The sequence below is a fragment of the Seriola lalandi genome, unplaced genomic scaffold (genome assembly GCF_002814215.2).
Source record: "Seriola lalandi dorsalis isolate HSWRI2012SDOR001 ecotype SW California unplaced genomic scaffold, Sedor1 jcf7180002054911, whole genome shotgun sequence".
Classification (NCBI taxonomy): Eukaryota; Metazoa; Chordata; class Actinopteri; order Carangiformes; family Carangidae; genus Seriola; species Seriola lalandi.
This window is the reverse complement of record NW_019525463.1, coordinates 1,305,381-1,332,254: the sequence shown is the minus strand read 5'-3', so window position 1 is coordinate 1,332,254 and position 26,874 is coordinate 1,305,381. Positions and strand designations below refer to the sequence as shown.

General features: G+C 39.8%; 3 protein-coding genes across 3 annotated transcripts in view; all 3 read right to left on the bottom strand.

The window, feature by feature from the left end:
- Nucleotides 1-357: 357 nt before the first annotated feature.
- LOC111673116 (interleukin-6 receptor subunit beta) lies at nt 358-14,281 on the bottom strand. The gene is made up of 14 exons (XM_087169739.1): nt 14,190-14,281; nt 12,039-12,198; nt 10,176-10,357; nt 9,933-10,097; nt 9,427-9,591; nt 8,537-8,619; nt 7,945-8,176; nt 6,369-6,557; nt 6,159-6,263; nt 4,074-4,220; nt 3,627-3,758; nt 3,367-3,463; nt 2,800-2,881; nt 358-2,368 (listed from the first exon to the last, which is right to left on the bottom strand). Exons 1-14 carry the CDS (start codon nt 14,245-14,247, stop codon nt 1,628-1,630), a joined length of 2,538 nt encoding a protein of 845 aa, XP_087025865.1. The 5' UTR covers nt 14,248-14,281; the 3' UTR covers nt 358-1,627.
- A 3,163-nt stretch (nt 14,282-17,444) lies between these two features.
- Nucleotides 17,445-21,630, bottom strand: spmap2 (sperm microtubule associated protein 2). The gene is made up of 7 exons (XM_023430810.2): nt 21,553-21,630; nt 20,618-20,693; nt 20,464-20,525; nt 20,317-20,374; nt 19,254-19,380; nt 18,279-18,438; nt 17,445-17,793 (listed from the first exon to the last, which is right to left on the bottom strand). The coding sequence occupies exons 2-7, from the start codon at nt 20,677-20,679 to the stop codon at nt 17,552-17,554; spliced, it is 711 nt and encodes a 236-aa protein (XP_023286578.1). The 5' UTR covers nt 20,680-20,693; nt 21,553-21,630; the 3' UTR covers nt 17,445-17,551.
- Nucleotides 21,631-22,833: 1,203 nt separating this feature from the next.
- Nucleotides 22,834-26,874, bottom strand: part of shda (Src homology 2 domain containing transforming protein D, a) — a 7,236-nt gene continuing 3,195 nt past the window's right edge. The window contains exons 5-6 of the mRNA XM_087169740.1: nt 26,039-26,175; nt 22,834-24,078 (exon numbers count right to left, since the gene is read on the bottom strand). Coding sequence (XP_087025866.1) covers nt 23,892-24,078; nt 26,039-26,175 — 324 coding nt within the window. The 3' untranslated portion in view covers nt 22,834-23,891. The remainder of the gene's footprint in view (nt 24,079-26,038; nt 26,176-26,874) is intronic.

Here is a 26,874-nt window from a genome sequence, read left to right as displayed (position 1 = left end):
TAGATCTTTTACACACATTTCAGCATGTCACAGTGGGAAAAACACTGGTGTAAATAATAAAATGAACAATGGCTGAATTCCATGCAGCTGCCTCATTTTCAGGCATCTGCTGTTGTACATGCAAACTGTCATCATGCATGGCTCAGAGAGACACTTGAATAGAACTGAGACTTTGTTGTGTAATTAATAATGCCTGTGCTTTTTCTGTTATGACAAGTCAAAATGTCTTTTGTGAAAAACCTTTACAAAAACACAGAGTACACTGCTCAGTACAGAAGATATCAAAGTAACCTGCTTGGCTGAAAACATAACTTCAAACACACAAGTTATATAAGTGAAATGAGTCCAGACATGAAATCATCACCCAGCATATGTACTTTTAATGTTAAAATGGTTTCTTGTGCATTCAAGTGCATATATTAATGCTCAGACAAATAAAGTGACAACTGATTAGCGCTTCAGCTTTGATGTGATCATAGTTAAAAAGAACTGCTACAAAGGTTTGTAAGACTGAATTCCAGTTAGCAGCATTTTAGCTATAAGAGAAGTCTGAATCTGAGGTATGTGAGTTTTCAAAAAGGTACATGAGCCAACTGACAGAACTCTAAAGAGGCCAGAAAGTCCCTGTCCAAACTGCAAATACATAATGGAAAAATGATGTAACGTGTCAAGGGCAAGATTCATAATAAACTGCATCAGTGAGGAGAAGCAGCTGCCACTGACCAAAAAGTAAATAATGGATATTAAGTATAAACAAGGACAAGAAATGCTGTTAACTGCCATGCAATCTAATTTAAACTGGTAAAAATTCACACACACACACATTACAATCCCAGACATCTCAAATCTAAAGCTTTCATGTATGTCTTAGATTGCTTTTAACTGTACAATAGCACATTCAAAAATAAAGTTGCCCTGAAAGAAAAAAATAAAACAGGCATCACAAACATCTGTGTATACAGTGTGTGCAAAAGAAAATGTTGCAGCCTGTGTTCCGTGGTATTTACAGTCCTTGGATTCCAAGTTAGGGCTCAGACATACAGTATATGAAGTGCAATGTCAAAAACACACAATGAAACTTTCATAATCAATCAAAGACATATAAAAATATAATGACTGTAATTGACTTTCTTGCTGAGAATCAGACGGTTAATACCACCCTCATGTGGCTACAACCAGCTGCTCATTAGCTTAGCATAACAACTCACCTGGGTTTGTCCGAAGATAAGATAATGTGTCATTTGTTTTGTTTTTAATGTTTTTTTTTGTTTGTTTGTTTGAACCAATTAAACAAACAACATCTAAAATATGAATTATTAATTCAAAGTTTCTGCTAAATTACATGGATTTCAGCGACGTTAACTTTTTCTGTTTATGCAGACCATCAAAAAAAAAAATCTATAAATCAGATTCATCTAAAATAATTTAAAAATAAAATGCAAAAGCTGTTTCTGATAAACAATCCACTGTGATTCAAAATTGTCCAAAAAAATTATGGAATTTTCCATGAGTCAAAGGAGGTGAGTATATTTATTGAAAGTTGAAACTAAACTAACTAAGTAATTAACTAACTAACTAACTAACTAACTAACTAACTAACTAACTAACTAACTAACTAACTAACTAACTAACTGTGAGGGTCACACCCCACAGGACAGTAGGAGAAATCCACGAAAATATGAGGATTAAAAGACGTAAAATCGTCAGATGGAGCATTGGGGTGAGTGACGGTGTCGGGCTGGAGCAGCGAGTTTAAGTTGCTTTGAAGAAAAAGGTGTTTGGGTGAAGGGGGCTCAGCAGTGCGAGAAAGTAAGACAGAGGATGGAGAGATGCTGCTGAAGTCATGGAGGGAAATGAGGCTTTGATGCTTTTTCAGACAAAGAGGAAAGGTTTTCAGTTCATCTGCTGGAGAAAGAGGTGAATCCAGTTTTGTGGTGCTCCTGCCCTCTTGTGGTGCTCCTGCCCTCCTGCCTTCAAACGCCTCAGCGTCTCCACCTAGCTGCAGCTCGACATCACTGATGCCGACAATGCGGTGCTGCCGGTCGTTGAACTGTTGACAAGTAGGTAACAGGACCGGTGATGGAGGATTTTTGTGAGTCTGTGAGAAGACGATGCTGGAGTATGGGCAGGAGGAGAGGTCGGTTCCGGAGGTTGTCTTGGATCTGATTGGGTTCCTGTTCTCTGATATTCTGCTACTCTGAGGCGTCTGAGGCTCTGAAAGTGGGAGTGGAGAGTACTCATGACAGGAATATGTTTGGAGGTCAAAGGCCTGATCCAGGTCAGAGATCTGCAGCTCACTTTCACCAAGCAAAATAACTTCAGGGTATTTAATGTCAGGCTTTTCTAGTACTGGATGCTGCTCCATGCTCTGAGGAAGCAAAAACAAAAGTCAAATCATTCAATCTGGTTTGAAGATGTTTTTAAATTGTTAATTTCTTCAGTTTCTTCATAAACAAAACATTATTTCTTGAAATATTGAAAATCACATTTTAGTGCATTTAGTGCATATTTTACTTTGGAGAAGTTTTTGATAAGTTTAGCACAAAGGAGACCTAGGTACAATGCTTACTAGTTGCCCTGTAAAACTTTAGTGCTTTTACATACAAGCCTGAAAACTGGCACACCTGTGGATAAGACATGTGGGAAATGTGAAATGGAAAGTTTATGATTAATATTTTTTAAAGTACTTTTTTAAAAATGTTTTTATTGTGTATGTGTGTAAGACCAGACTCCTTTAAGCTAAAGGCAGATGTAAGGACTCAGGGTACAGATGGGCAGATGGGAAAGGACTCAGGTTACCTCCAAGGCAGTTATTGGGGTCCAGTAGGCCAGACTGCTGTTAGAGGGATCAGGAATGGACTGACACAGCTTCTTTTTCACCCTGCAAAAGTTATTTTTACAGACAAACTTACGGGAGGAGACGCTCAGGCGGCAAAGCTGATAACAGAAGAAGTTGGATGGTCAGTAACAAACGACTGTCTTTTATGTAACCAGCAATATTGGTATGCGTAAATCATAATTGATTGTTATGTGTAAGGAGCCAACAGAATGCCCACACATCTTCTGTAAGCCTGAGATATGATGACCAAACATGGGTGTGAGTTGTTTTCTGGGAATGTGAAGAAACTGAAGAAAGACTAAACACAGGGGACCTCTCAGGTAGAACTGAGGTGGCAACATGCACAGCAACATGCATTGATGATACTTCTGTTCTCCTTGGCCAAGCTTCAATAAACATTAACATTAAACACTTTCTTCATAGATGCCTTAACCATCTATGATAAGAATCTCCCTATCAAGGACAACAGGTATATGTTTGTGTTGTTTAGTGTGGACGGTGTCTCTGGTGCAGCACAAAGATCTTACATCTCATTCTGTGCCAGGCAGGCTATCAGTACCAGCGCTAATAACGTCAGCATGAGAGGGAGGACGGCATGAATCACTATGGAGATTTCCTCAGAACCTTCACACACACACACACACACACACACACACACACACACACACACACACACACACACACACACACACAAAGTTAAAGATATAAGAATATATAATGGTTTTTTGTTAGGGTATTAAGGTACGGTGCTTCTGTGAGTGTGTGAACGTGTATGTCCCTTCTTCACCTATGTGCACTTTATAGATGGGCCCAGCTGCTCCGGCTCCAGCGTCAGTGTTGGCCTGCATGAAGATGTTGTAGTTACCAGGCGCCAGGTTCCCCAGGGAGTAACGGTGCACATGACCAGGCACAAAATCGCCTGAATAAACAAAAAAAAGGTACATTAGTAGTAGATTGACTAAATGTAATAAAGAAATGGATAAAAAGATAACAACAAACAAAGGAAAAAAACAAAAAACAATCACAATTGTGCAGTGTGCTTACACGTGTACTTGGAATGCAGAATATCTTTAAAGCCGTCTGCAGAAGGACAGGAAGCAGACTGCAGACTTATTCACATAATCAGTGAAATCGAACCCTACACTTATCATACAAGGCACTTCAGGTGGCCTGTTGCAGTACAATGCATCCTTTAAAGCATAATGGCTTGTGTGCGTGTATGCACATCACTCACTCTTGGCTTTTTGGTTTGCGGCGGTGTAGTGGAGTGTGTAGTTGCGGAGGAAGCCATGAAGCTGCTCCACAGGCAAAGGACTCCAGCTGAGCTCCATTCTCCCGCCAGAGATCTCCTGCACCGTCACAGTAGGACCAGCTGAGGGCGCTGCACAGACAGAGAGATAAGAGCAAGAGCGGTGATGATGATGATAATGATGATGGTGAGCCATGATAACAAGGCTCGATGTAGATCTATATTTAACACCAACTGATCTGATTAAGTTTGCTTCAACACGCTGAGCAGCTCCTGTCTTGTCTAAATAAATGAAGACAGAGAATTGAATTTCTCTTTTACAGTTAAACATTATTATTATTATTATTATTATTATTATTATTATTATTATTATTATTATTATTATTGTTTTCTTACAAAACAAGCCATCCTGGGCTCTGTTCAGGCTGACGTGCTGTTACCAGGCTAAAATAATCCTCTGAAGTCTAGTTTGAGGAATGGTTTGTTAATCCTGGATGATGGTATCTGGCGCTCACACTTTAAATAAAGGTGTAAATTAGTAGAGAGTGGAAACCATGATCAGAATCCATATGATTGGATGAGTGCTGATCATGTGATTGCAGCATACACTGGGACAATAGATTCGTGGACACAAGTCTCACTGGATATGTGTCCCTCGTATTGTTAGTTGTTCTACACTTTCCACACTTTTCTATCACCAGTGAACGTTGTCAGACTACGACGGATGTTGATGCACCAATGGGGACGTTCTCCCTGATGGACATGTAAGAGGCTTCAAAGTGATGATCATGAGCCTGTGATGAAAATGAAACCAAATCTCTTAAAAGGTTGCTTTAAATGCATAAAAGATTTACAGCACAGCGTATTATGCAAGTAGGTGGGTAATTAAAGTGTCGGTAATTAAATTGTGAGAATTACACCAACTGTTCCTAATGATGTCTCAAAAACCACAACTGCATGCTCTCATCTTTAAATCATAATAACATCCACACATTTGTATCAGGAAATTAGTTCACATTTGGGATAACTGTTAATAAACCTGCACTTTTGCAGGTTTGGGCTCAAAGTACGTGTTGCTCTGACAACAGCTCCACATGACATTTTAACCAACTTTGAAGATCCCCAAAAAAAAACCAAACAAAAAAACACACTTCAATCCAGTCTAATCTAATCTAATGGATAACTCTGGATCACTGTCACAACTTTACTGGCACATCAGCACAGAAGTTTGTTTCTGTTTTCTTATTGTTTGTTACAATGAGACAAACAGAAGTTAGTCACAGTTACGTCACTTGGCAGCCCATTATCAGTGCACGACTGACAAACATGCTCCAATTGATTTCTCCATTTAGAAGTGACTTCCATTATCATCTCCTCCAAAAGCTGAGAGAAAGAACGCTCTTTGTTCCCCTCAGTATTCAGTGTCAAACCAACTCTGAAATGTGTTTTGCTGTTGTTTCCATGTCGACCTGCGCGTGGTTCTTGGTTTATTCTGTATCTTCTGCGTGCCATGCACACATCTCTACTGCTGAAACCGATCACTTGCATCTCTACACAAGTGAAGCACAGCCTGATTAAATCGCACCATCACTGACACACAGGTTAAATATAAACCAGTGTGTTACTGATGCTGATGATAAACTTATCTGTGCGCCAGGCTGACCTGTTATTTCAACTTTCTGATATTTGACTAAGTTTAAGTTGAGTTCTTCTTAATAACTTGTTAAGTTCCATCTTGTTAGGTTATACATCTCCTCACAAATATACAGTATATATATATATATATAACAATAGCCTGTATAGCTAAAACTGAGCCATAGACCTCCATTGTTGTTCCTTCATTAACATGGACGTGGGCACTGTAGTTTATTTTCGGCAGGAACAATTTTGGCTCGGGGCTGAGGGCTGTGATCAGGGAAGGCAGAAAGTTTCAAGACTTGATCAGTTTGTTGACAAAATGAAAAATATAGAACAATGCACACGCTTCGCACAAAAACCACACTCCCAGCTGATCTATAACAAGCTTTTGGCTACTTTTGGAGCTTGGCAAGAGACAAACAGATTACGTACCTCCTTGTCGTGTATAAATATGAAGTGTCCCATTCTTCCCTGCCACTCGCTCACCATACAGCGCTCTGACAGAAACAGCATAACGCTCCATCGGCTTTACTCCCTCTAAACAACACAAAGATAAAAAGCACTTATTGGTGACTATTTTCAGAAGTTAATTAACTGTACTTGATTAATGGCAAAGGGCAACAAAAGTATGTATTGTATTACCTGTGATGACGAGCGTTGTACAGGAGCTATTCAACCTTTCCCAGTGTAGGATGCTGCTGCTTTTCTCTCTGACAGCAAACCACTCCACGACAAAGCCGCTCACCGATCGATCAACTGGAGCCATCCAGCTGACATCTAAGTTGTTGTCATCCAGTGGACTTGCAGTGATTTGGGTCGGGGCGGGCGGTTCTGAACACAAAAACAAGTTAGTGAACAGTAAAAACAAATGGCTGATCTGAGAAGTTTAATATTCTGATCCATGTGTTTCTTCAACATAGAGCGAATCATCTGACGCATAGATTGTATGTTTAGTGGAAATTGCAACCGTTTCTGCTTGTGGGCATTGTTTAGGGGTGGCCGAATAGCAGGTTTATGCACAGCTGCAAATCTCTGGAGGATCCTACACCTTGAGGTTCGCGGGACTCCAGAGGCACCAGCAGCTTCAAATACCTGTTTGCTGCTTTGTAATGGCAGTTTAGCAGCTGCTCTCCTAATCCGATGAATTATTCTGGCAGAAACCTTCCTCATTATGCCTTTATCTGCACGATCCCGTCTGTGCTCTGAATCAGCCACAAAACCTCTTTACAGTACGATGATCACGCTTAAGTTTTCGCAATATATGTAATGTTTTCATACCTTGTCCAAGGTATTGTACTATTTGACGTTTTTCGGCAGCAGAGATCCTTTTTCTTTCCCATATTGCTTGAAACCTGTGGCCTGCTTAATAATGTGGAACGTCCTTCTTAAGTAGTTTTCCTTTGATTGGGCTCACCTGGCAAACTAATTATCACAGGTGTCTGAGATCGATTTCAATGATCCAAAGAGCCCTGAGACACAATACCATCCACGAGTTTAATTGAAAAACAAAACATTTAATGTTTATGACACTTAAATCGAATTTGCATAATAATTTGGAACGCGGTGTAGTTGTCATTTGTCTGTGCTTGTTTGGCACACCCTCTTTGAAGCTACAACCGGCTCGGCTGTTCAGCTGCATGATGACAGCAGACTGGTAGGACTGGAAGCCGCCTCTGCACACCTGGCCAAAGACTGCATACAGCAGGCTTGATCGCCAGATTGTCAGTTTAGAAAAGTTACAAAAGACATAAAAGGCTCTATTTTAACAGCCCTAAGTGCATTTAGGGGCGTGTCCATATCCACTTTTGCTATTGCTGACAGCCGAAAAAACGGTCGCTGCGCCTTGCACATGGTTGAAAATTGCTTTACTTAGTTTCTTAATTACTCATGGGAGCGTGTTGGGCGTAACATGCAATAAACTAAATTACATTTTAAGACCAACACGCCCATGGGTGCTCAGATGGGAGCTCAGATGTATTTGCTATCTAAACAGCGTGGGTACTGGATGGAAAAATGACAACTGTGTTGGTGTGAAACTAGCAAAGGTGAACAACATCTTACTAAGACATTTCACGTTCGCTTTTTCCTCAATTTGTTGCCCATTTGTGGTGAAAACATATTGAGTAACTTCAGAGGTTGGATTTATAAGACTGGACAAGAGTCTCAGGTGACTGCACCTTGATGTCATGGGCCATGAGGAGGATGAGTGAGGCCTTACCTGTCTCAGTCGCTCCAAGGAACCGTATCTGGGCTTCTGGCGAGGTCCCGACAGAGTTGGAGGCCGTCAGAGTGCAGGAGCAGCGCTCAGCAGGGAGGAGCAGGGTACAGGACAAACTTGCCTGGTTCAAATCTCTGCAGCTCCTATGATCGTTCAGAATTTGAGCGCTGTCCGTCTGACAAGTCACATTATAGAAGAGAACTTTGCCATTGGCCAGTGAGTGAGGCAAGGGCTGAATGACGTAATCACAGAACCATGAGAGAAAAGAGAAAACAAAAAGTAGAAGTGAGCTTCTGTAAGATGATGGAGGTTTTAATCAGACTATTCTGTTAGATAAACAGATTGTGTCACATTTAGTTCTCTCTTTCTCCAGCTCTCTCAGCTTCACTCTCAACTCCAAACAGACTGTTACGCAATAAATGAGTAATTTCAGGGAGACATAAAAACAAATTAGGGACCGTTCATAGTAGATCGTGATTAAAAAACAAATCAAATCCCAAAGTTATTAAACTGCAAAACTATGAAATTGATAGACAGAAAATATTATGTTCAAGCTCGTGGCTCAAATTGAAACACAATTCAACACACACACCTTCCAAAGAAGTGAGATGAGCCTCGAGCCATTCTTGCCTGTTTCATTCACTTGCCTCCAGAAAGCTGGCGCTGCAGATGGAGCTGGCAGACAGAAGAGAGAGGACAACAACATCTCAACATGACAGAGCAGAACGTGACGTGGCCTACGCACTTTTTACCACATACTGTATGTCCTCTACAGCAGTGGTACTTACAATTAAACAGCGTCACTAATTGTTGACGAGTGACAAACACAACACAGGAGGCAAACACACCAGAAACACCACGCTGCCATTTTATGACAACTGTCTTCAAAAGAGAGTAACACAGTGGTCTGGGATGGGGCCTGTGAACTCTTAACTATTAACTCTTGCAACGATCCTGGAGTGATGATGGGAGTTCGCCCATATGGTCTACATGTGTGCTAAGGGCTGATAGAAGTCTAATCACTGTGTCCCTCTGGGTTTCTTGCTGGGGACACAAGCTGCTCTCTGTGGACGGGGCTCCAGAATTACAGAGTTGTTTGGTTCTGCTGCATTTCTGCTCTCATTTCTCCTCCAGAGAAAGGTCAACAACAAAGATTCTGTGTCTTGTTCAAAGACACCGCAGCTTGCTTTCTAACTGATGGAATATGCTTCGCCCATCTGCACATATAGGCAAACATGCACGATTGTTTGTGTGGGTACAAATTTTGAGTACAATATTCACATGTCTTTTCTTGTCTGTTTTGAACCCACTAGAATTATCTTTCTTTGAAAAAGCATAATTCTAACCAAGGGGGCTTGAATCCAGGTCATCACTATCATCGCTGCTATGAATCAGCGCTGGTTTCATTATTAATTAGGACTAAAGTGACTGAGATTGAGAACAAACACATTACACGTGTTTGTCAACTGTGTGTCCTCTCACCGTCCTCTGCTGTTCGTCCCTGGAGTGCGTTGCTCCACGGGCTCCAGGGACTCGCTGGGCCTTGGTAGCGGTGACGGAGCCGGACGTTGTATGAAGTGTCGGGTCTGGAGAGACAAACCAGGAAGCTGTAGTCTGTCACATTCACATCGTTCACCTGGACATCGAGCAGCACGGGGCAGAGAAATAGGAAGAAGGAAGGTGAGAATTAACTTGTGAAGGAATGTGGAACATTTTAATATCAAGATATTATTACAGGAAGTCTGGCAGCTTCCTTACATTTGCTGGGAAATGTTTGATCCCTCTAACAATACGTGAAAAGGGCCAATGAGGGAAGAGATGTCGTGGGAACTGAACATGGAAAATTTTATCTTCACTTGGCAAAAAGCACCACTGCTGTAGGATGCTTTAATATCTTAAAATGCTACGTCTTGCACCTTTCCTTTATGAATGAATGTGTTCCTTCATGCAATTATCTGTAGTTTTTGTGCGTATTTGGGAGCGGCAGACCTGCCCCACTGCTGTGACCTCGATTTGGGAATTCAGTTTTCCGCCTTTTATTTCAAAGTCTGCCACGGGGAAAACAGCCAATGTGCGGCTCCAGGTAACGTTCAGACACTCAGGCTTCCTGTCGACTGGACTCACGCTGTTCAACGTCACTGGAGGCAACATCACTGAGAGAGACAGGGAGAGAGGAGTGAGAAAGAGGTAAGAGACTGAAGAGGAGGGTACGAGAAGTGCACCAACCTCACCTTCAATTCTACCGGGCTGACACCGAGGATCTGACGATACGTTGAGGCTACGACCGTGCGCTGTGACGGTGATGCAATAGATAAACCTCACGGATGATACGCTGATATTGGCTGTGCAGTTGGTGCCAGAGGTGGTGCATTTGTACGTCCTCAGAGAGCTGTTTGTCGTGAAGGGCTCAGGTCTACACATTCCCACATACATGTACACAGAGAAAGACACACCCATAAATACACACACGCACACCAATATGAAAACAATATCTGTCTGAGTCCTACTCCTTCTCTTACCTCTGGGCATGACAGGCAACAAGCACACAAACAGATACAAAACCACAAACCCAAATAGATGCATGCTTTGTTATGCAAATGGTTATTCCTGTGTATGTTTCAGATGTTCCCGTGGACATTTGCATGTGCTGTCACTAACAAAACCTTGCCCATAAACACGCATATCACGCATGTCACCAACAAACAGATCATGAGGTGGCAACTGTATAACTATTATTTCTGAGTATCACACTCGCCATCAAAGCCTCACACGCACACGGGGAGATTCGAAAGCGATTACAAATGATTAGAATTTGCATTTGGCAAAAGAAGAATCATTGTCAAACATTAACGCTGGGACGAACATGCTTGCAAGGCATGATTACATGGAAAAATACAACAGTTTGCTATTGCTGAACTGGGACTTGGATCCATTTGACTGGTCATTTTGAATCTATCATTAACCCTGATAAATACACTGCAGAGTGCAAAATGGATGCAGCGTGTTGTAATGAAAGGTGGTTAAACCAGCTGCATTTTCTCAGGTCAGTCTTGACATTTTATCAGGCAAGACTTTGAAGGGAACCATCCAAGGAGCGAGGTAGTTTGGTTTTTAGGGTACAGTACATCCATGTCTAACTCAGAGTAAATGTGTGAAGAGGCTCTGCTTTACAAGTGTAAAACAAACCGAACAAACCGTAACAAATATCAAAAGTACATCTAAGACAACATCAGTGTGTTTCCTGTTTACTAACCACACAGTGGAAAATGCTTATTTCAGCTCTATAGACCGTCTTAAGTATGCACAATAACTAGATTAGATTTTTCAGACAGGCTGCAGACAAGTGAAATAGAAGTTGTTGTTTTTTTTGCCATAAAAAGACAAAATTAAAACAATTTGTCATCCTCTCTCTGGTAACTATATCTCACTACTGATAATAAAAGATTTGGCACCTTTCACACTAACTCTTCCAAAATGCTTGGTAGCTTGAATTTCAAACAAATTAGATCTGCAATAACTGATTTTTGGCCACTTGGAGCAGTGGAAACAAGTTGAGAATGCAACACTGTCATATCATCAACCTTTTAAGTTGATATGGCAAACTTTCTTCTTTCTTCAAACTGTTGCTTATTTACACATCCAGCAATTATGGAGCTACGCTATCCTTCTTTTGGAGTTGTGTTTGTGTTTCCCTCTGCCTCCCTTCTAGCTCTTGAAGTAAATATATGGCTCTTTTACTGCTAAATGCAAGTTCCTTTATACTGAAAAAATATCAGCACTGAGCTTAATTTTCTGTCAGTCATACTCTGTCCTGCTTCTGTAAATACTCACTAGCAGCCCAAATTAATCCGTGGTGGAAAATAGCCCCCAACAAATGTACGTTTTACTCTTCTTTAAGGAAGATTTGATAAAACATCTGTGTCCAGCTGTTTTGTCCAGCTCTAGACTCTTAGTCCCATATTATGAAAGAACCCATCCGAATCACTCCAAAACTACTACAATAAATATACAGTATATTGCAGAGTAATGCAATGTAATATATGAAGTGCTCCACAAAATTTGGATGAACTGAAGCTGAGGCAAATTTGTCTCACCCGGACATCTTCTGAATTTGCAGAGTGTAGTTCGTCGTCGGCATGTCTGCGGCCTCCCAGCGGCAAGTGGCATTGGCTCGATTCTGGAACACACAGCCAATTAGCTGCGGGGGTCGGTGGGAGGACTTGGAGGTCGTACTGGACGAAGCTGGAGGCAGGACTGAAGATGGAGAGAGGCCGGAGTTAACGGCATGAAGAGGCAGATGCTGCTCAATAAGTCTGGAGTTTTTGGTTAGTTATAGCGATCTCCAGGCTAAAGAAATTTGGCATGGTTTGGAAATACATCATGGATGCAAGATTTGTGTAGAACAGGATTTTATCTGGCAGGAAATGAATTTAATGAAAAAAAGAGAAGCAATTAGTAGGATGAAAATGAGTGAATTTGTTCTACAAGCCAATAGTCAGAAGTAGCACCTTGCTTGCAGCGCTTATTAAAACTTTAGAAGAATTATCTGAAACCAATTTAACCACACCAGCTGCATGTGATTTATCTTGTTAAATATTCATATTTTTATGGGCTATGGGCTGTAATTGCTACTTGGAGTGAGGTTTAAACAGAAGCTCAGACAAGACTGTACAAGATATTTCCCCTGATCTGGCATCGCTCTGTCGGCTCAACTTCTCCCTGGTCACTCAACATGATCATACTGGGTCTGACATACTGTAGTTTGAATAACTACTTCTTAATTAATATGTTGCCACCTTTTTCAGCTATGCAACGTTGTTCTGTTCCAGGAAAATTTTAAGGCTCTTTGGGAAATATTGTGTGATTTTTGCTGTTAAAGTTTGAGTAATAAAGTGCTAACTACTAACTTACATGAATTTTCCCCAAAGGGATAAGTAAAGTATCTATCTATCTATCTATCTATCTATCTATCTATCTATCTATCTATCTATCTATCTATCTATCTATCTATCTATCTATCTATCTATCTATCTATCTATCTAACTGAGCATCACAAAGTTGAATTGGCTTTATAGATTTTTGGGAACCATGAGGAGAGAACGCCATAATAAGTAGAACATAACACACTCACTTTTGACAAACAATATCTGACCTTTTGATATGTGCTATCAAACAGTTGCCTGTTTGGTCTTCACATTACACATGGAAAAGAATATCTGGCTCTTTATGTGCTAAATGCTCCATATGTTCACTGGCTACTTGTTAACTTTGCCCATCTATAATTTGGTGCTGGACAGCTTTGAGTTGGCTGAAGGATTAGCTGAAGGACACTGAAAGGCTCTGCAGGTCCGAGTTGGATGATATTTGACTGACTTTGTTATTACAACTGACCTCTTGTGTAATTAATCATTGTTTGTATATTTTGTAAGTTTCATCATTTACAGTATCATTATTAAGAGCTTTGACCTGCAATAACTTAGATTTTGGCCAATCAGGAACAGTGAAGTTATAAACACAACATTAACACGGCATCAACTTTTGGGTTGATATATCAAACTAGTTCGCAAATAGTTGCTACATACATTTACACAAGATTTTGGATGTCATGTTTCTGGCTAACTGATTGATGTAAGTGCAATATTCACTCTCATTTTAGCCCTGTTTTGTTGTTGTTTGTTGTCCCCACCAACTCCTGAGGGAATATATCAAGGTCTTTAGCTGCCAAATGCTATGCTATATTTATGTATTGGTGCTGAACAGCAATGTACTGTGTATTTTTAGAGCTTTATCACTGAAAATAACTAGTCTACAGGGTGGTAATAACAGTAAATGAAAACAGTAAAGTTGTGAGCTTGAAAACCAAAAACAGTCTGCTGAAAGTGGTTAAAAGGCCCCATAATGCTAAACTGCAGGTACTGTCTGTGTATCCCAAAACCTAATTTAGATTATTTGTCAGTGCCACAGAGCTCCACTGTTATACAAAAACTATTAAAACACATTAATGTTACAGTGGCTGACATGATTCTTCATTACAAAAATATGGACATGCTAGTTTACTTGCAAACAGTTGCACAGACTGATAATGGCGATGGTTGGTGACATTATGTAATTTCAGTATTTAATCATGTTCCTCTTCCAGTGATTTATATCAACCAACCACAGCTATCACACAAATTTTAGCACTTCTCCAGACTGGGTCTGACTCTGGCCGGATTAAGAGCGAGAGGACTCTGAAAATGACTCACCCAGGGTGAGTCCAGCCCCCAGCATGCAGGTCCACACAACAGACCGGCCCCGCTCCATGAACACCAAACTGGTCTCTCCTGGCACTGCAGTGTTTCTCACTTACTTAATTTCCTCCCATCACACTACCAGCAGCTCCACAACGAGGACTCTGCACACTGAAAAACAGGAGACCATTCATCCTTTCAAACGTTAAACAGATTTAAAGAGCATGAGCTGAGGGTGCTCAAGAATGACTCAGTTGAGTGGTTAGATTTCATCACAATACGTTCCAGGCTCGTGAAACCAGTTTCAATACAACATTTTCATCGCTTTGAGCCCCATGGGTGTGTGCTCACAGCTTTTCCGCTTGCAACACAGCAAACACTCAACCAATATGAAATGTAGCAGTTTGTCCAAACTCAGACACTGTCACTTTCTAAATTGGGTGTTGTGGGTTTGAGTGAGGGAACAGGATGATGGTCACTGGTTCTTTTATCAAAATCAGGCTCAGACCTTGGAACTTCAGCGGTGTGAGGATAAAGCTCACCTACCTGTAAGATCATGTTGGTGCTACTGACATGAAGGAGCAGTGCCAGGTTTTCCATCTATTTAAAGCCAAAATGTGAAATTTGGGGGGCGGATGTCTTATTAGGTGTACCTGCAAAATCTAAAGTGAAAGCTCTGCAATAAATCCTGTCTTTATGAAGATTATAATGTTCAGATTGTGGTAACCCTGAGTGAGAGGTGTTGATTGAACTGCTGTCGGTTTAGTGACAGCTTTATAACACACTATAATGTAGTTGTAGGCAGATGTAAGTGTGTTATTTGTCAGCAACTATAACTTCTCATGTGGGCACCCATGGAGGCAGGTGTATAAACAGATGAATGACAATATAGTAAAACACACTTAATATAAAACATGTCTTCACATGAGATGTTAAAAATATCCTCATATCTGCGCACAAATAACTTACATTATAAACCATTCATTAAATGTTTATATAGTGCTAATGAATGCTAAAGCAGTGCTGCGAATGGAAATATACTGAATGACATTTCTTATATTCCGTCACCCTGTACAACTTTAAATCAAATCACAAAACCACACACACACACACATACACACACACACACACACACAAAACCACCAGTGAAAATTACTACAAATTTGAATCTTTGAATACCTGTTTTACACAGTGTCAACAAACCTGAACAGTTCAAGCGTCACAAATATGCAATTTCTTGCACTTGAAAGTTGAAACACTTGAAACTCCATAATCAAGAGGGGGATCTGTAAGTAAGTTGTATCATATTCTTGTATTATTACTACTGATGCATCACTTTAATGCGGCAGCTGGTTGGTGTAATATTCATTTCAATGATTGTAATGATCATATGAAGTGTCAATGAAATGGTGATTATCAGAGTAACATCACATGAAACAGAAGTATAAAGTAGCATAAAATGGAAATACACGAGTACCTCAATATCAATAAGTAATAGAACTTCAGCTGATGTACTTGAGTTACTTTCCACCACTGATTTAGTATTCAATTGCATTACACTGTAAAGGTGTACATAATAAGGTGTCATATCCTGTACACTTTTTATTGGTCAGCCCGTTTCCGCAAGGACACAGAGCCGATGGTGAAGTCTTAACATCTTGTTTTCTGTCCAGTAGTTCAAAACGAGATATTTATAAAGATATAAATATTACATTGTATAGGCTGGAGCCGATAAACAAGTAAACAAACAAACAAACAAACAAACACCACCACCAACAACAACAACAACAACAATAATAATAATAATAATAATAATAATCTTTATTGTCCACAAGTTTAGAAATTTGCTTTAAAACATATAGTAGTAATAAAAATGAAACAAACTATTAACTGATGATCAATCGATGTTGCCAATTAATTTTCTGTCAATCAACTAATCGATTAATAGACTAATTGCACCAAAGAAAAAAAAAAGTTTGGGATTAGTTGAGTTGCTGTTAATTCCCCACACAATAAAAAAATAAATCTCTAACAGAACCATCATGTTTAGTGTTTGCGGATGAATGTTTATATTCTTCTTGTCTATAGGAGAAAAGACCATAGATACACATTTTAAGAACACACATCTTTCAAGTAGCTAGGAACTGCCTCAAGTCTATTTCTTTAAATTAATCGTTGCTTTTCACATTAAACTACCGGTGTATTTAACGCTTTATTACCAGTGCAGACAATTGCGCAAGAGTTTCAGCGGATGCAGTTCAAAGATGTGGCTTACTCAATAAAAAAACACATGGGTGGAAAATGTTTGAGGCAAAATATTTCGTCCACTTACCGGTGCGAGCTTGTAACAACGTGCGTCTCACCGAGTCTTCAGACAGCGAGCACACAAGAGCAGCAAACCTCTCCGCTTTAGTAAACACATCTGTTCCGCCCCCCTGTCTCTCAATGCCCCTGTCCGGTCTCTGTGAGGTTTCCTTACTGGGGTTCGAGGTCCCCTGGAGGGTCAGGGGAAAGATTCCCTCTAGAATCGTTGGAATGAGGATATGATTTCACTTTCATTGACATTTACACAATAAAGACATCTATAAAAAAAAAAGGGCAGAAGGCTTGACTTTCTCCACTTTCAGCACTGCACACAGTTAGAGGGACAAAATGTCAAATGATGGGCCATGGTCTAAGCTGGATTTAAGGACCATATTAAAGAAAAACACACATGGACTCCAGTGTCTTTTCCCCCTTGTTTCATTTAAAAATGATCATTCATATTTCAACATTTCACTGTGGCGCTGATTCACTTCTGCCTGCCTGATGTTAACAATGACTAAGAAAAACAATTTAAAAAGTGAAGGATGTGGCTACAGGATGTGTGCTGCAGGGTGTCTCAATGCAATTTCATCTGCTATCAAAAATATCTCCCTGGTTGTTTGTTTTATTTCATGTATCCAACTGTGACGTTGCTACAATCAGGCAAGTCATCTTGTTCATTATTACTAATGGGGCACATGAGCACAATGGTAGCTATTAAAAATGCATTATACACTTAACACATGTGTGAGTAATGTGTTCAGGCGGTTTTTGATCGATGTCTCAAAACCACTTCCACTCTAACCAGCTTTATTCTAAACCTTTCCTGACAAGTTGGTGTTTCCAAAGTAAACCAAAGACTTGAAAGGGTTGATCTTCATCATAATTGGGCAGAAGATAAATTGTAGTTGGGTCACAAGTAAATAAGATCATACACAGTATTCACATAACAGCAAATAACAGGCCTTTGTCATTTTGCATGGAAAAAAACTTTATCACAGTTACACTCTTGGATGAGGAAAAGGAGAACAATCAACACCTCTCTGTGGACCAGACACATGGCGTCATCGTTCCTACTTTGAGCTACACTTGCGAGGCAGAGGCACACAGAGTTGCTGTATCCGAGGCGAGGGACTGGCAGAGCGTGCAGCCCGACTGACGACGTATGGGTTGTATCCTTCGAACAGAGCCTTCCTCTCTTTAGGAGTGGACAGCTCAAGAAGTCTGTGGCTGGCTACATGGCTTCTCGCTGCTCTGGAGACGGGCCAGCACACTGAGCGCTCTCCTTCGAACTTGGGGTGGTCGTGCTTAGGGGCTAAAAGGAAAAAGTAATCAAACTGAGGTCAAACAGCAAAATAAACCCGTGGTGATGCCATAATAAAATAAATATAATTTTTAAAAAATAGATCCACATTTTGGGAAGAGGTAGATGAGAAGATCAATGCCATTTTTTGTGTAAAGCCATAGCCAGGAGACTTTTAGCCTAGCTTAGCACAGTGGCTGGAAAGAGAGGGAAACAGCCAGCCCTCAGTTTTTGTGTGGATTAAAAGAACAAGATATAACGTCCTGATTAGTGAGCTTTAGAGGAACCGGTAGGCAGGTTTTCTTACTTCACAGAGAGCCACACTAGCTGCTTCCAACTGTTTCCAGCCTTAGTGCTAAGCTAAGCTAACCATCCCCTGGTAGTAGCTTCATATTTAACATACAAACATGAGCTGATGATGAAAATAAGTGTTTCCCAAAATGTTAAACATAAAAAAAAAAGGTCAGACACGTTGCACTATTGACAGACTAACTTACTGGAAAGCAGCTCTATGTGTGCTGATGCTTTGCAGGGCAAGTGGGTCATGGATACAGGTTTTGATTTGTGGCCTGAGCCCTCCAGAACCTGCCTTCTCTTTGGCTGGGCGAGCTGGCAAATCCGTGAGGTGGCGACTGCCGTCTGTGTCGCTCTGCTCAACTGCAGTCACATTTTAGGTCAGGGTGAGGATTGTATTAAATACAAAAAAAAGGGCACAATATCAGACATGAGCTCTTAGGAATCAATCAGACAAATGAAATTTTGATTAATTCCACTCGGCCTTCATCCAGCTGCATAGAGCATAACACGCCAAGCACTTCCAATAGCAACTGAACAAGAGTGAGGATGACATTGAAATATTTTTAGCCACGTCAGCAGGAATAACAATATCTGTCTGATGACCCACCACTTTGGCAGCAGTCTTGCTGAATTGTCAGAAGTGTAAGTATTCAGGGCAGTTTCAAGAAAGTTATACCACTGATAAAACCTTGTTGTCAGCGTTTATCATATTTTAGTAAAGTGAAACTAGGTTGTTACTCATATATTCCATGCGTTATTTCAAAAATAAAAAGATTAAGTTGCCTTAAAGTTAAGGTTTTACATCTTGTTTTCATTCAGACATATCTGAAAGTTGGATCTAAAACTTGTGAGATGTGCTTATTGCTAAAGGGACATGTGCAAAACCAACAATACCTGATACCAAGCTTGAAGATTACAACACAGTTGTTATCACTTGTGCGATCAGTAAAAATAAAAAAACTGAAACCGCAGAGAGCAAAGCGACAAAAAAACAAACAACTATTGCAGCAATAAAAACCAACTAAGACAGGCTCACAGATAATCTTTAAGGACATTAAATTTAGTTTGCATACTTTTTAAATATGTGCCACTGTGGCCTCATGCCAGCTTGTGATCTAACGCATACACAGCTTTTTCTCAGGAAATGTGTGAGTGTGTGTGTGTATGTTACGCACAGGGGCCAACAGTTGGCGGTCCGGCTGCCAGCCAACTGCAGGAACCCGAGGTTGAGCAAGGCTATGCAGCCGCTTGGAAGGAACAGCCCTCAGAGCCCATTCACTCACCTCCCATATGGGAGAAAGTCTGTGGAAGGAGAGAGTAACAGGTAGAGCAGGAGGTAGAGGAGGAGAAAGAAAGGAAGAGGAGAGGAAGTGGGGTGATGAGAGCATGAACAAAGAGTAAACAGGAGGGAAGGAGGCAGGAAGGCAGATAAGAGCAAAAGACACAAGATGAGGATACAAAACACAGGAAGAAGGAGATGATTATTTAATAAGATTGTATAGGTACCTTGTGGAGTAAAACTGTTTCTATTTACATGCATTGTTACTCACCAAAACACACTGTGTAAATCTTTGAGGTCAAAAAAACTTGTTGAAATGTATTTCCTTCCTCATAAAACATCTGTGAAGCTGCTTTTTGAGAAATATTTTAAACGCTGCTCCGTTTACATGCATGTTTGCCAGCTTGGGATCCCATTTATAAAGGCTTTACTAGAGGTCAAAAACTCCACAGGGTCCCTTTAATGAGATGACTATTTTATCAAATTCAATACTAAAACTTTGGTTTGGTTTAGTGATTCTGATATATCCATAAAATACAACATATTAGACTGTCTGAGATAGAACCGCAAATGTCTGAAATTCAGCGTCTGACATTAAAAAAATTATTGCATAATTGCATGTAAAAGCTGGTGTTCGGTTTGTGGCTGCCACAAACAAATTAAATGTGAAAATTCTGGAGGAATTGTTCACGGTATCTTAACACTGAGGAAAAAGGCAATGTGGTACACCTGACATGACTCTTCCTGTACTGGTGGAATTAGTGCTGTGGGAATGAATAATATACTGAATTTAGAAACACAGGATAAAGAGTGAATCACATGTATGATCGATCATTTTTTTATAGAAAGAGGACAAGGTAAAAAGTGTAAAAGGTACCCAAAAAAGAAAACACACATGCATTAGTAATTAGCCATCAGCATTATTCGGCAGTAATAATAGTAGAACTTATTATATTTACGTGACTTGAGTGTAGAGCTTTTTAGTTTTACACAGCTCTGACCAGCGAGGGGTTAACTCTGTGAAGAAAAACAAGGATGCAAAGTGTCACAAAAAAGAAAACAGCTCAGGTCAGGTTGTAAGTGAAGGAAAAAAGTGAGAGATGTACCAATTTTAGTGGTGGATCCGGTCTTCTCAGGTGGCAGCTCATCCAGCCAGTAAACAGAGCGACTGGAAAATAGAAGAGACCTAATCAGAGAAAAAGAGGACAATGGAGAGACAGAGATAGAGAGGAGGAGGAGGAGGGGGTCCATCAGGCCTACCGGTCTGGATATCTGAGTCGGTTGGGTTTGGGTTGGGCAAGCTGATGCGTCTGAGTTGCCATGGAAACAGTTGGCACTGTTGGGGAAAACAGAGCACATTGCAGACTGAAGAAAATGTTTTGTTTCACACATCCAGTGAGAAATTGACAAACATGTAAAGCAGCTGGCTTACTTTATATTTGTGGACATTGTGGGTTATAATGTAACTGGAAAGAACATAATGGCTGCCATTCAAGCTAGACAGGAAACAAGTAGTTGATTAATTGATTAATTGAATGACAGAAAATACATTTTGATTATCGATTTAAGTGTCTCTCCATCCAGAAAGCCTTTAACTTGAATCTTCTGGTGTACATACACAGAGAATGGACATCTTGTGTCAACTTACAGTATGTATTTACATAATAACAGATTCTGGATTTTTTTTTAATGAGGGAGAATTAGTAAAAGTAATTTTTTAAATAATCTTGAAATATTTTTTGGTGGAAAATCCACATCAGACATATGGTATAATTTAAAACAGATTATGTTTCTGTGTCTTCAATTGTTTAAGTCATCTATTAGAAATGCACTTTTTCTGAATTATGTCACTGTGAATATGTAAATATGTTTGTGGTTGGGACTGTTGTATATGTTTATTGTGAAAACAATCAGGCTTTATCTACTAAACTGTCTAAAATCTTCCCATGTAGCCTACTACACTCTATTGGTACAGTACAGTGTGATTTTTATCGATCAAAAACTTTGGTTTATTCTAATTCTTTTTTAATGTAGGTCACATCCTCCAGCAACAACAGAAACCAACCACACAACGGATTTAATCTCTAGCTGGTTACATTAATAATCCATAACCCGATCAATACACAAACACCACAGATATTTGCTGGACTTTAACTTATAACGATACTTTTTTCGTTTCATTCTACAATGTTTACCTGTCCTGCACCTGCAGTTGTCGTGGGGACACCTGCCGGTTGCTAGGGTGTCAGGTGACGTATAAGGGGCACAGTATACCAAAGATCGTCTCTACGCAGAGCGAGTCAGGATGGCCAACTCCACCTTCCCGTGTCCTGCAGTAAGGTAGTTCTCAGTCAGTCATTCAACCATAAAAGAAATGAAACCTCTTGGGCAACCGATACCAAACATCCACACTTCCGTCTTCTTTTATGTGTTGGTATTTTTGCTCCAGAAATCATGTGTCAAGAAAAAGTGGCAGAGTGAACTCTCTCCTCTCAGATGGATTCAGATGACAGTGACAATTATCTTGAGATTTTAATTGAGGGATGTTGGTTGAAATGTTCTTTCATTCTTCAACCTTTATTTAACTTATAAAGTTTGGTCCTATGTAATAATAAAAATAATAGCAACATTTAGACAATAAAAAACTTCCGAAATTGCCATCACAACTGCCTTAACCCAAAAAATCTAGTGGACTCAAATATATTTTTTCAATCAGGAAAGAAATTAGGTGATCTATAAATGTGTAATACAATAAAATAAAAACATTTTAAAACCAAGGGGAGTTTTCATCAATCACAAATTACAACAGGAGGAAATGTTAAACAAGAGCACAAATTTAACGGCAGCCATTTAAGAGCACAATATCTTTCTGTGGCTGTGGGGGATTCAGTGTTAAATTTTCAGCTACTATCTTGACTAGTTATTATTTCTTATCTCTTACAAAGGTGGTAAAGTCTGAACTCTTTTACACTAAAGTTGTGTGGTTCCAGTGAAAGGGTTGGAAGATAGGGCATTTGAATGGGATGTGAAAAATCAGGCACGTTAGTGGTGTTGAGATAAATTTAGTGCCGATCCAGTTAATCTGGATCTGACAGATGTGTGGGAGAGGTATGCGCTCTACTGAGTGCCATTCTAGTTACATAACATTTTCATCTGTACTAGAGGGCTGGATGATGCATACATGTTCAAGCTTGCAATCCCTAGTCCCAAATCACAGCAAACATGCAAGATCAGCACCTCTCTCGTTCTTACCTTTACTTACCTCACCTCTAACAGTAAAGAATAAACATGACATAATTTAGATTTCTCTAACAGGCCAGCAGTTTTAAAGAACCTAAACTCATCAATCTTGCACCAGGTTGTAAAGGTGTTGTGTGACATTTATGTTGAAGCCCACTACGTGCAGTGAAAATCAAAACTAATAAATATAAAATTGATAAATCAACATGGAACATAAATCAACAAGGCAAAGACCATTTAAAAACAGGCAACACCTTTATTTTAAACAGATATTTAAAACCTTATAAAACAGCACAGTAAATAACCTACCAAAGCTTCTTTAATAATCATGATCACAAAGCCACAAGCTTTCAATATAATACTGTAGTTATTATTCTCTAAACTAGTATTGCAGGAGCCTGTTATTGTGTGAAGTTAAGAAGTCATGTCTGTCACTTTCTGTTTTTCCACACATTAACATGACGAACTGAGGAGAACACTGCAGGGCTCGCAGTTACAGCATCATATAACATTCACAGGCCTCTGAAGCACACAGTGAAACCCAGAGCCAACAGACAGCCAGGGTTAAATATGTAGTGTTTGGTTGGTATTGTAACTAACATTTAAAGGATAATAACAGTGTTGCTTGTAGTTATAGTACATTTTTACTGCATTTTCTACCATCTATTTCTAGTTTAACTGTCCGGGCACCACGTCTGTTATTTTGTTTGATCTTTGTGTAACTTTAAAACATAAAATTCACATAAAAATAACTGCAGCCTTGACCGAGAAAAATCAACCTGGATTAATGGCACAAGCTTAAGCCAAAAGGAAACACCACTATTATCCTTTAAGTCACCCGGTAGTACAGCCTATCTCTGCACTATTGTAACAGAGACAAATCTCCATGCAATATTCTGTAAATTCTACTGTCTTGAGACACCGCAAGACTATAGTTTTTTTTTTTTTTTTTTTTTCTCTTTTACCTAAAAGTACTCAGCTATTGATCTTAATATCAATGATGGCTGATTTTCAGGAGTCCGTGGTATTAAAATACAGGAATTTCAGTGATCATACCAGTTCACAGGCATAGGTTCATGAGGCACTGAGCTCTGTTGTTAAGCTGCCAGTGTAGTTACTGGGGTTATGATAAAAAGAAAAGGAAAAGATGGCACCAACCAGTCCAATCTCTTGTGAGTAGTGCAGGTAGAATGGCAGTGAAAAGGCATGTAGGGAAAGGGGCCAGAAAGAGGGAAATATTGAGTATATATTGTATTCAGTAGCACCAGGAGGAAGAGTTTGTGGTTTGTCAGTGTCAGAGGGTCTGCACTATGACAGGATACAGCAGGGACATGTGCTCAGCGCCTCTGATTGGCAGCTTGTGTGTAGTGTAGTAGTGGATGACCTCGGGAATGGTGGAGAAGGGGGGGCTGTTCTCCCCGAGCACATAACGCCCGTCTGCAGACTGAGTGAACTTCATGTGCATGAAGCCTTTGCAGCTCCTGAGAAAGAGAAGGACAGGAGAGGTGAGACTTTGGTTCAATCAAAGCTGGAAGCTCAAAGTGCATCTGTGGGGATTGTAAAGCTATGTCAGACTAAGCGTTCACAAAAACACAAAAGATTCTTGGTATCGTGCAGATAAACGTTGCAGTGAGTAACTGATCCCATCTGGAAGAAACATGTTTAACTGTATTTCTGAAACAATTACGGTGCACTATTCGCACGCACAATTCTGGAAATAGACAAGGAAATAACATAAGTTGGGACATCCGTCTCTCGTTACGATCACAAATTTGTATGCAATCTCTTTCTTACTGTAACAACCACGCTTGGCTCCAAAACCCCAGTCTCCAATCAAATTTCTTATTTGAAAAACTGGGCTACATTAGAGCGTTTCAAATATATAATGAAAAAGAAACAAACACTGAAAAGAACGTGATACATGGGGAGTTGGCATTTAAACAGTAATTAGTATTTGTGCTCATCACTATGATGCAATGAGGGAGTTGCTAGTGTTATCCCATCTCATTATGAGTCTTTGATCACAGCTGGTCTTTTATAGAACTTGGCATGTGTTTCTTAAACTGCTTAATGTTACAAACCATTGTGTAACTGATGTGTTCAAACCTGAAAGGGCAGCATAACAAGACAGCACAACATTTACATCAATCAAGTGCTCCAGCTTTCTCTTCAAGCTGTACTTGTTTGTTTATTTTACACTAACTTTACTAATAGTTCAATTTTGGATGTTAGGTCACTTTTGCTGCTCAGACTTTTTTCAACGTCTTTTTTTTTTTTTTTTTTGAATTTTCTCCTTAATTAAACAGCTGAAAATGAAGATAATTCAGAACAGTTTCATTAGCTTGCAGATGTTGCCTACTTACAAGGTGTTGTGTACACAGGCATGTAAGTGGTGAAAATGCTCTTTTTGCAGTCCTCACGAGTGCAATTTGATTTTGTTTGCACTCTCTTCCCATGCATCTTTTATGTCTGCACTTGTTAATTTTTTGATAAAAACCCTCCTCCAGCAGCAGATTTTAATTCCTGCTCTAGTTTATAATTTTCATTTCAGCCAATTCCATATAATTTCGTCAAACTTTATATGGTTGGTAGCTACTTGCTAAATGCTACAGGAGATATTAAAGATCTGACTAGCTATGTGTTTAACCACATGTATGCTCAGATTGATAAATGTGTCTTATTTTTCACTCCTAGTACAAAAAGGTGTAATTCTCAGAACTCTGATGAATGTGGACCCTGGACTCAAAGTGAATACACTGAGATTTTAGTGAAATCTTCAGTTAGTGATCTACTGTCTTCTTTGTGACATTAACAACCAGCCAAATGCATTGTACTCCTACATTGAATGATTATTTGATTTTGTCTGGCTACACAGCTCCGTTCAGTTCAATCCGATCAAATTACAGTGCTCCCCTGCTCACTGTGTCAAAGGAGTACACATATGTGAGGTCAGGAACTATACCCAGCATGCGGATGATCTCTCTAAAAACAGCTGCTTTCATGCTGATTTGATTCATGCAGGCTAAACACTGTTGCAGAGAGGAAAATGGGGGATGGGGAGGGAAAGAACCCCGCAGATAACATGGGTGGATGGGAAGAGAGAGAATGGGAAGACGGTGAACAATTAAAAGTTGCCTCAAGGCTCAAATCTGAAAATATTCTCTAACCACCCAGAGACTGCAACAATACCCAAAAAGGCAAAAACTGGATCAGATAATTTTGGCAACAGCGCAGTATACTGGGTTAGAATTCCCCTTTAAGAGATTGCAATGATATTTCAAATGAAGACAGTATGAGGAGGATGGTTTTTGATACAGTCTGTTAAAAATAGATTCAAATTCAGCACTGAAATGCTACCAACTGGTACACAGATGAGAAAGTCGAGATAAGCGGCCCAGAATTTGTTCCAAGTGAAACAAGAGTGTGACTGGGAGCGTCTACCTGAGTGAGAGCGAGTAGTCGCAACGGCAGGTCTGGCTGTTCCTCACCAGGTAGGAGCTCTCTTTGCACAGAGTCAGTAGAGTTTCTGCCTCCAAGCGGCTCAGGGCTCCATGGTACCATCTGCAGGTGACCAGAAAGAGACATAGCAGAGGACAGATTTATCACCACGGACTGGCCTTTCTTCTCGTCACACTGTCCTGAACAATAGTTAATGTCATACAGTCCTATTTATAGCATCATGTTGCTTCTTTATTCTGGATGTCTGTGGCTGAAACACACTACAACACCTACCCCATTAAGTTTTCTTGTTAACAGACAAGCATTATGTTTACACCAAGAATTAATCACCAAAAAATATTGTGTGAATCTGACAAATATGATAAATATTTTTCTTTTCTTCCTTTCCAAAAATATTTTGAAGTTTACAGTTCTCCACTAATGGCAGAGCCTCACCTTTACATGTTGCCATTTACAGAGTGAACATGGTAATTAATGTATAAAAAGTAGATTTAACACCTTATGTTTGTATGCCTCTGCCAACCAGTCAACTTGCAGTTTACATCCATGTCTGTCCAGACTCATAATATATGTTGTGAAGTTTGAAGGAACTTAATAAAAGATATTAAATGTATTTTATTTTTGGAGGCATAATGAAATTTTTCCTCTATGATTCATGTGTTTCATCTGTGACTGCTGTCATTGCAGAAAGTCAGCTTCCTTTAATGTGAATAATGCATAGTCAGTTTCTATAGTGAAGGAAACGGCTCAATAACCTGTGCTGTATGTAAACAGTAAATGAGGATGATAGGAGCCTAAATGTTAACTGCTTACACTTC

Bases quoted from the DNA above. Each gene is read 5' to 3' on its own strand.
- spmap2 (XM_023430810.2), bottom strand. From the start codon at position 20,679: ATGGCAACTCAGACGCATCAGCTTGCCCAACCCAAACCCAACCGACTC. The intron at 20,375-20,463 runs GTACATCTCTCA...TTTTCTTCACAG, and splicing joins CGGATCCACCACTAAAATTG to AGTTAACCCCTCGCTGGTCA. The intron at 17,794-18,278 runs GTAAGTTAGTCT...TTTTCCTTTTAG, and splicing joins ACACATAGAGCTGCTTTCCA to CCCCTAAGCACGACCACCCC.
- LOC111673116 (XM_087169739.1), bottom strand. From the start codon at position 14,247: ATGGAGCGGGGCCGGTCTGTTGTGTGGACCTGCATGCTGGGGGCTGGA. The intron at 10,358-12,038 runs GTGAGACAAATT...GGGAATGTGTAG, and splicing joins CAAATTCAGAAGATGTCCGG to ACCTGAGCCCTTCACGACAA. The intron at 4,221-6,158 runs GTACGTAATCTG...CTGTCTGTGCAG, and splicing joins TATTTATACACGACAAGGAG to CGCCCTCAGCTGGTCCTACT.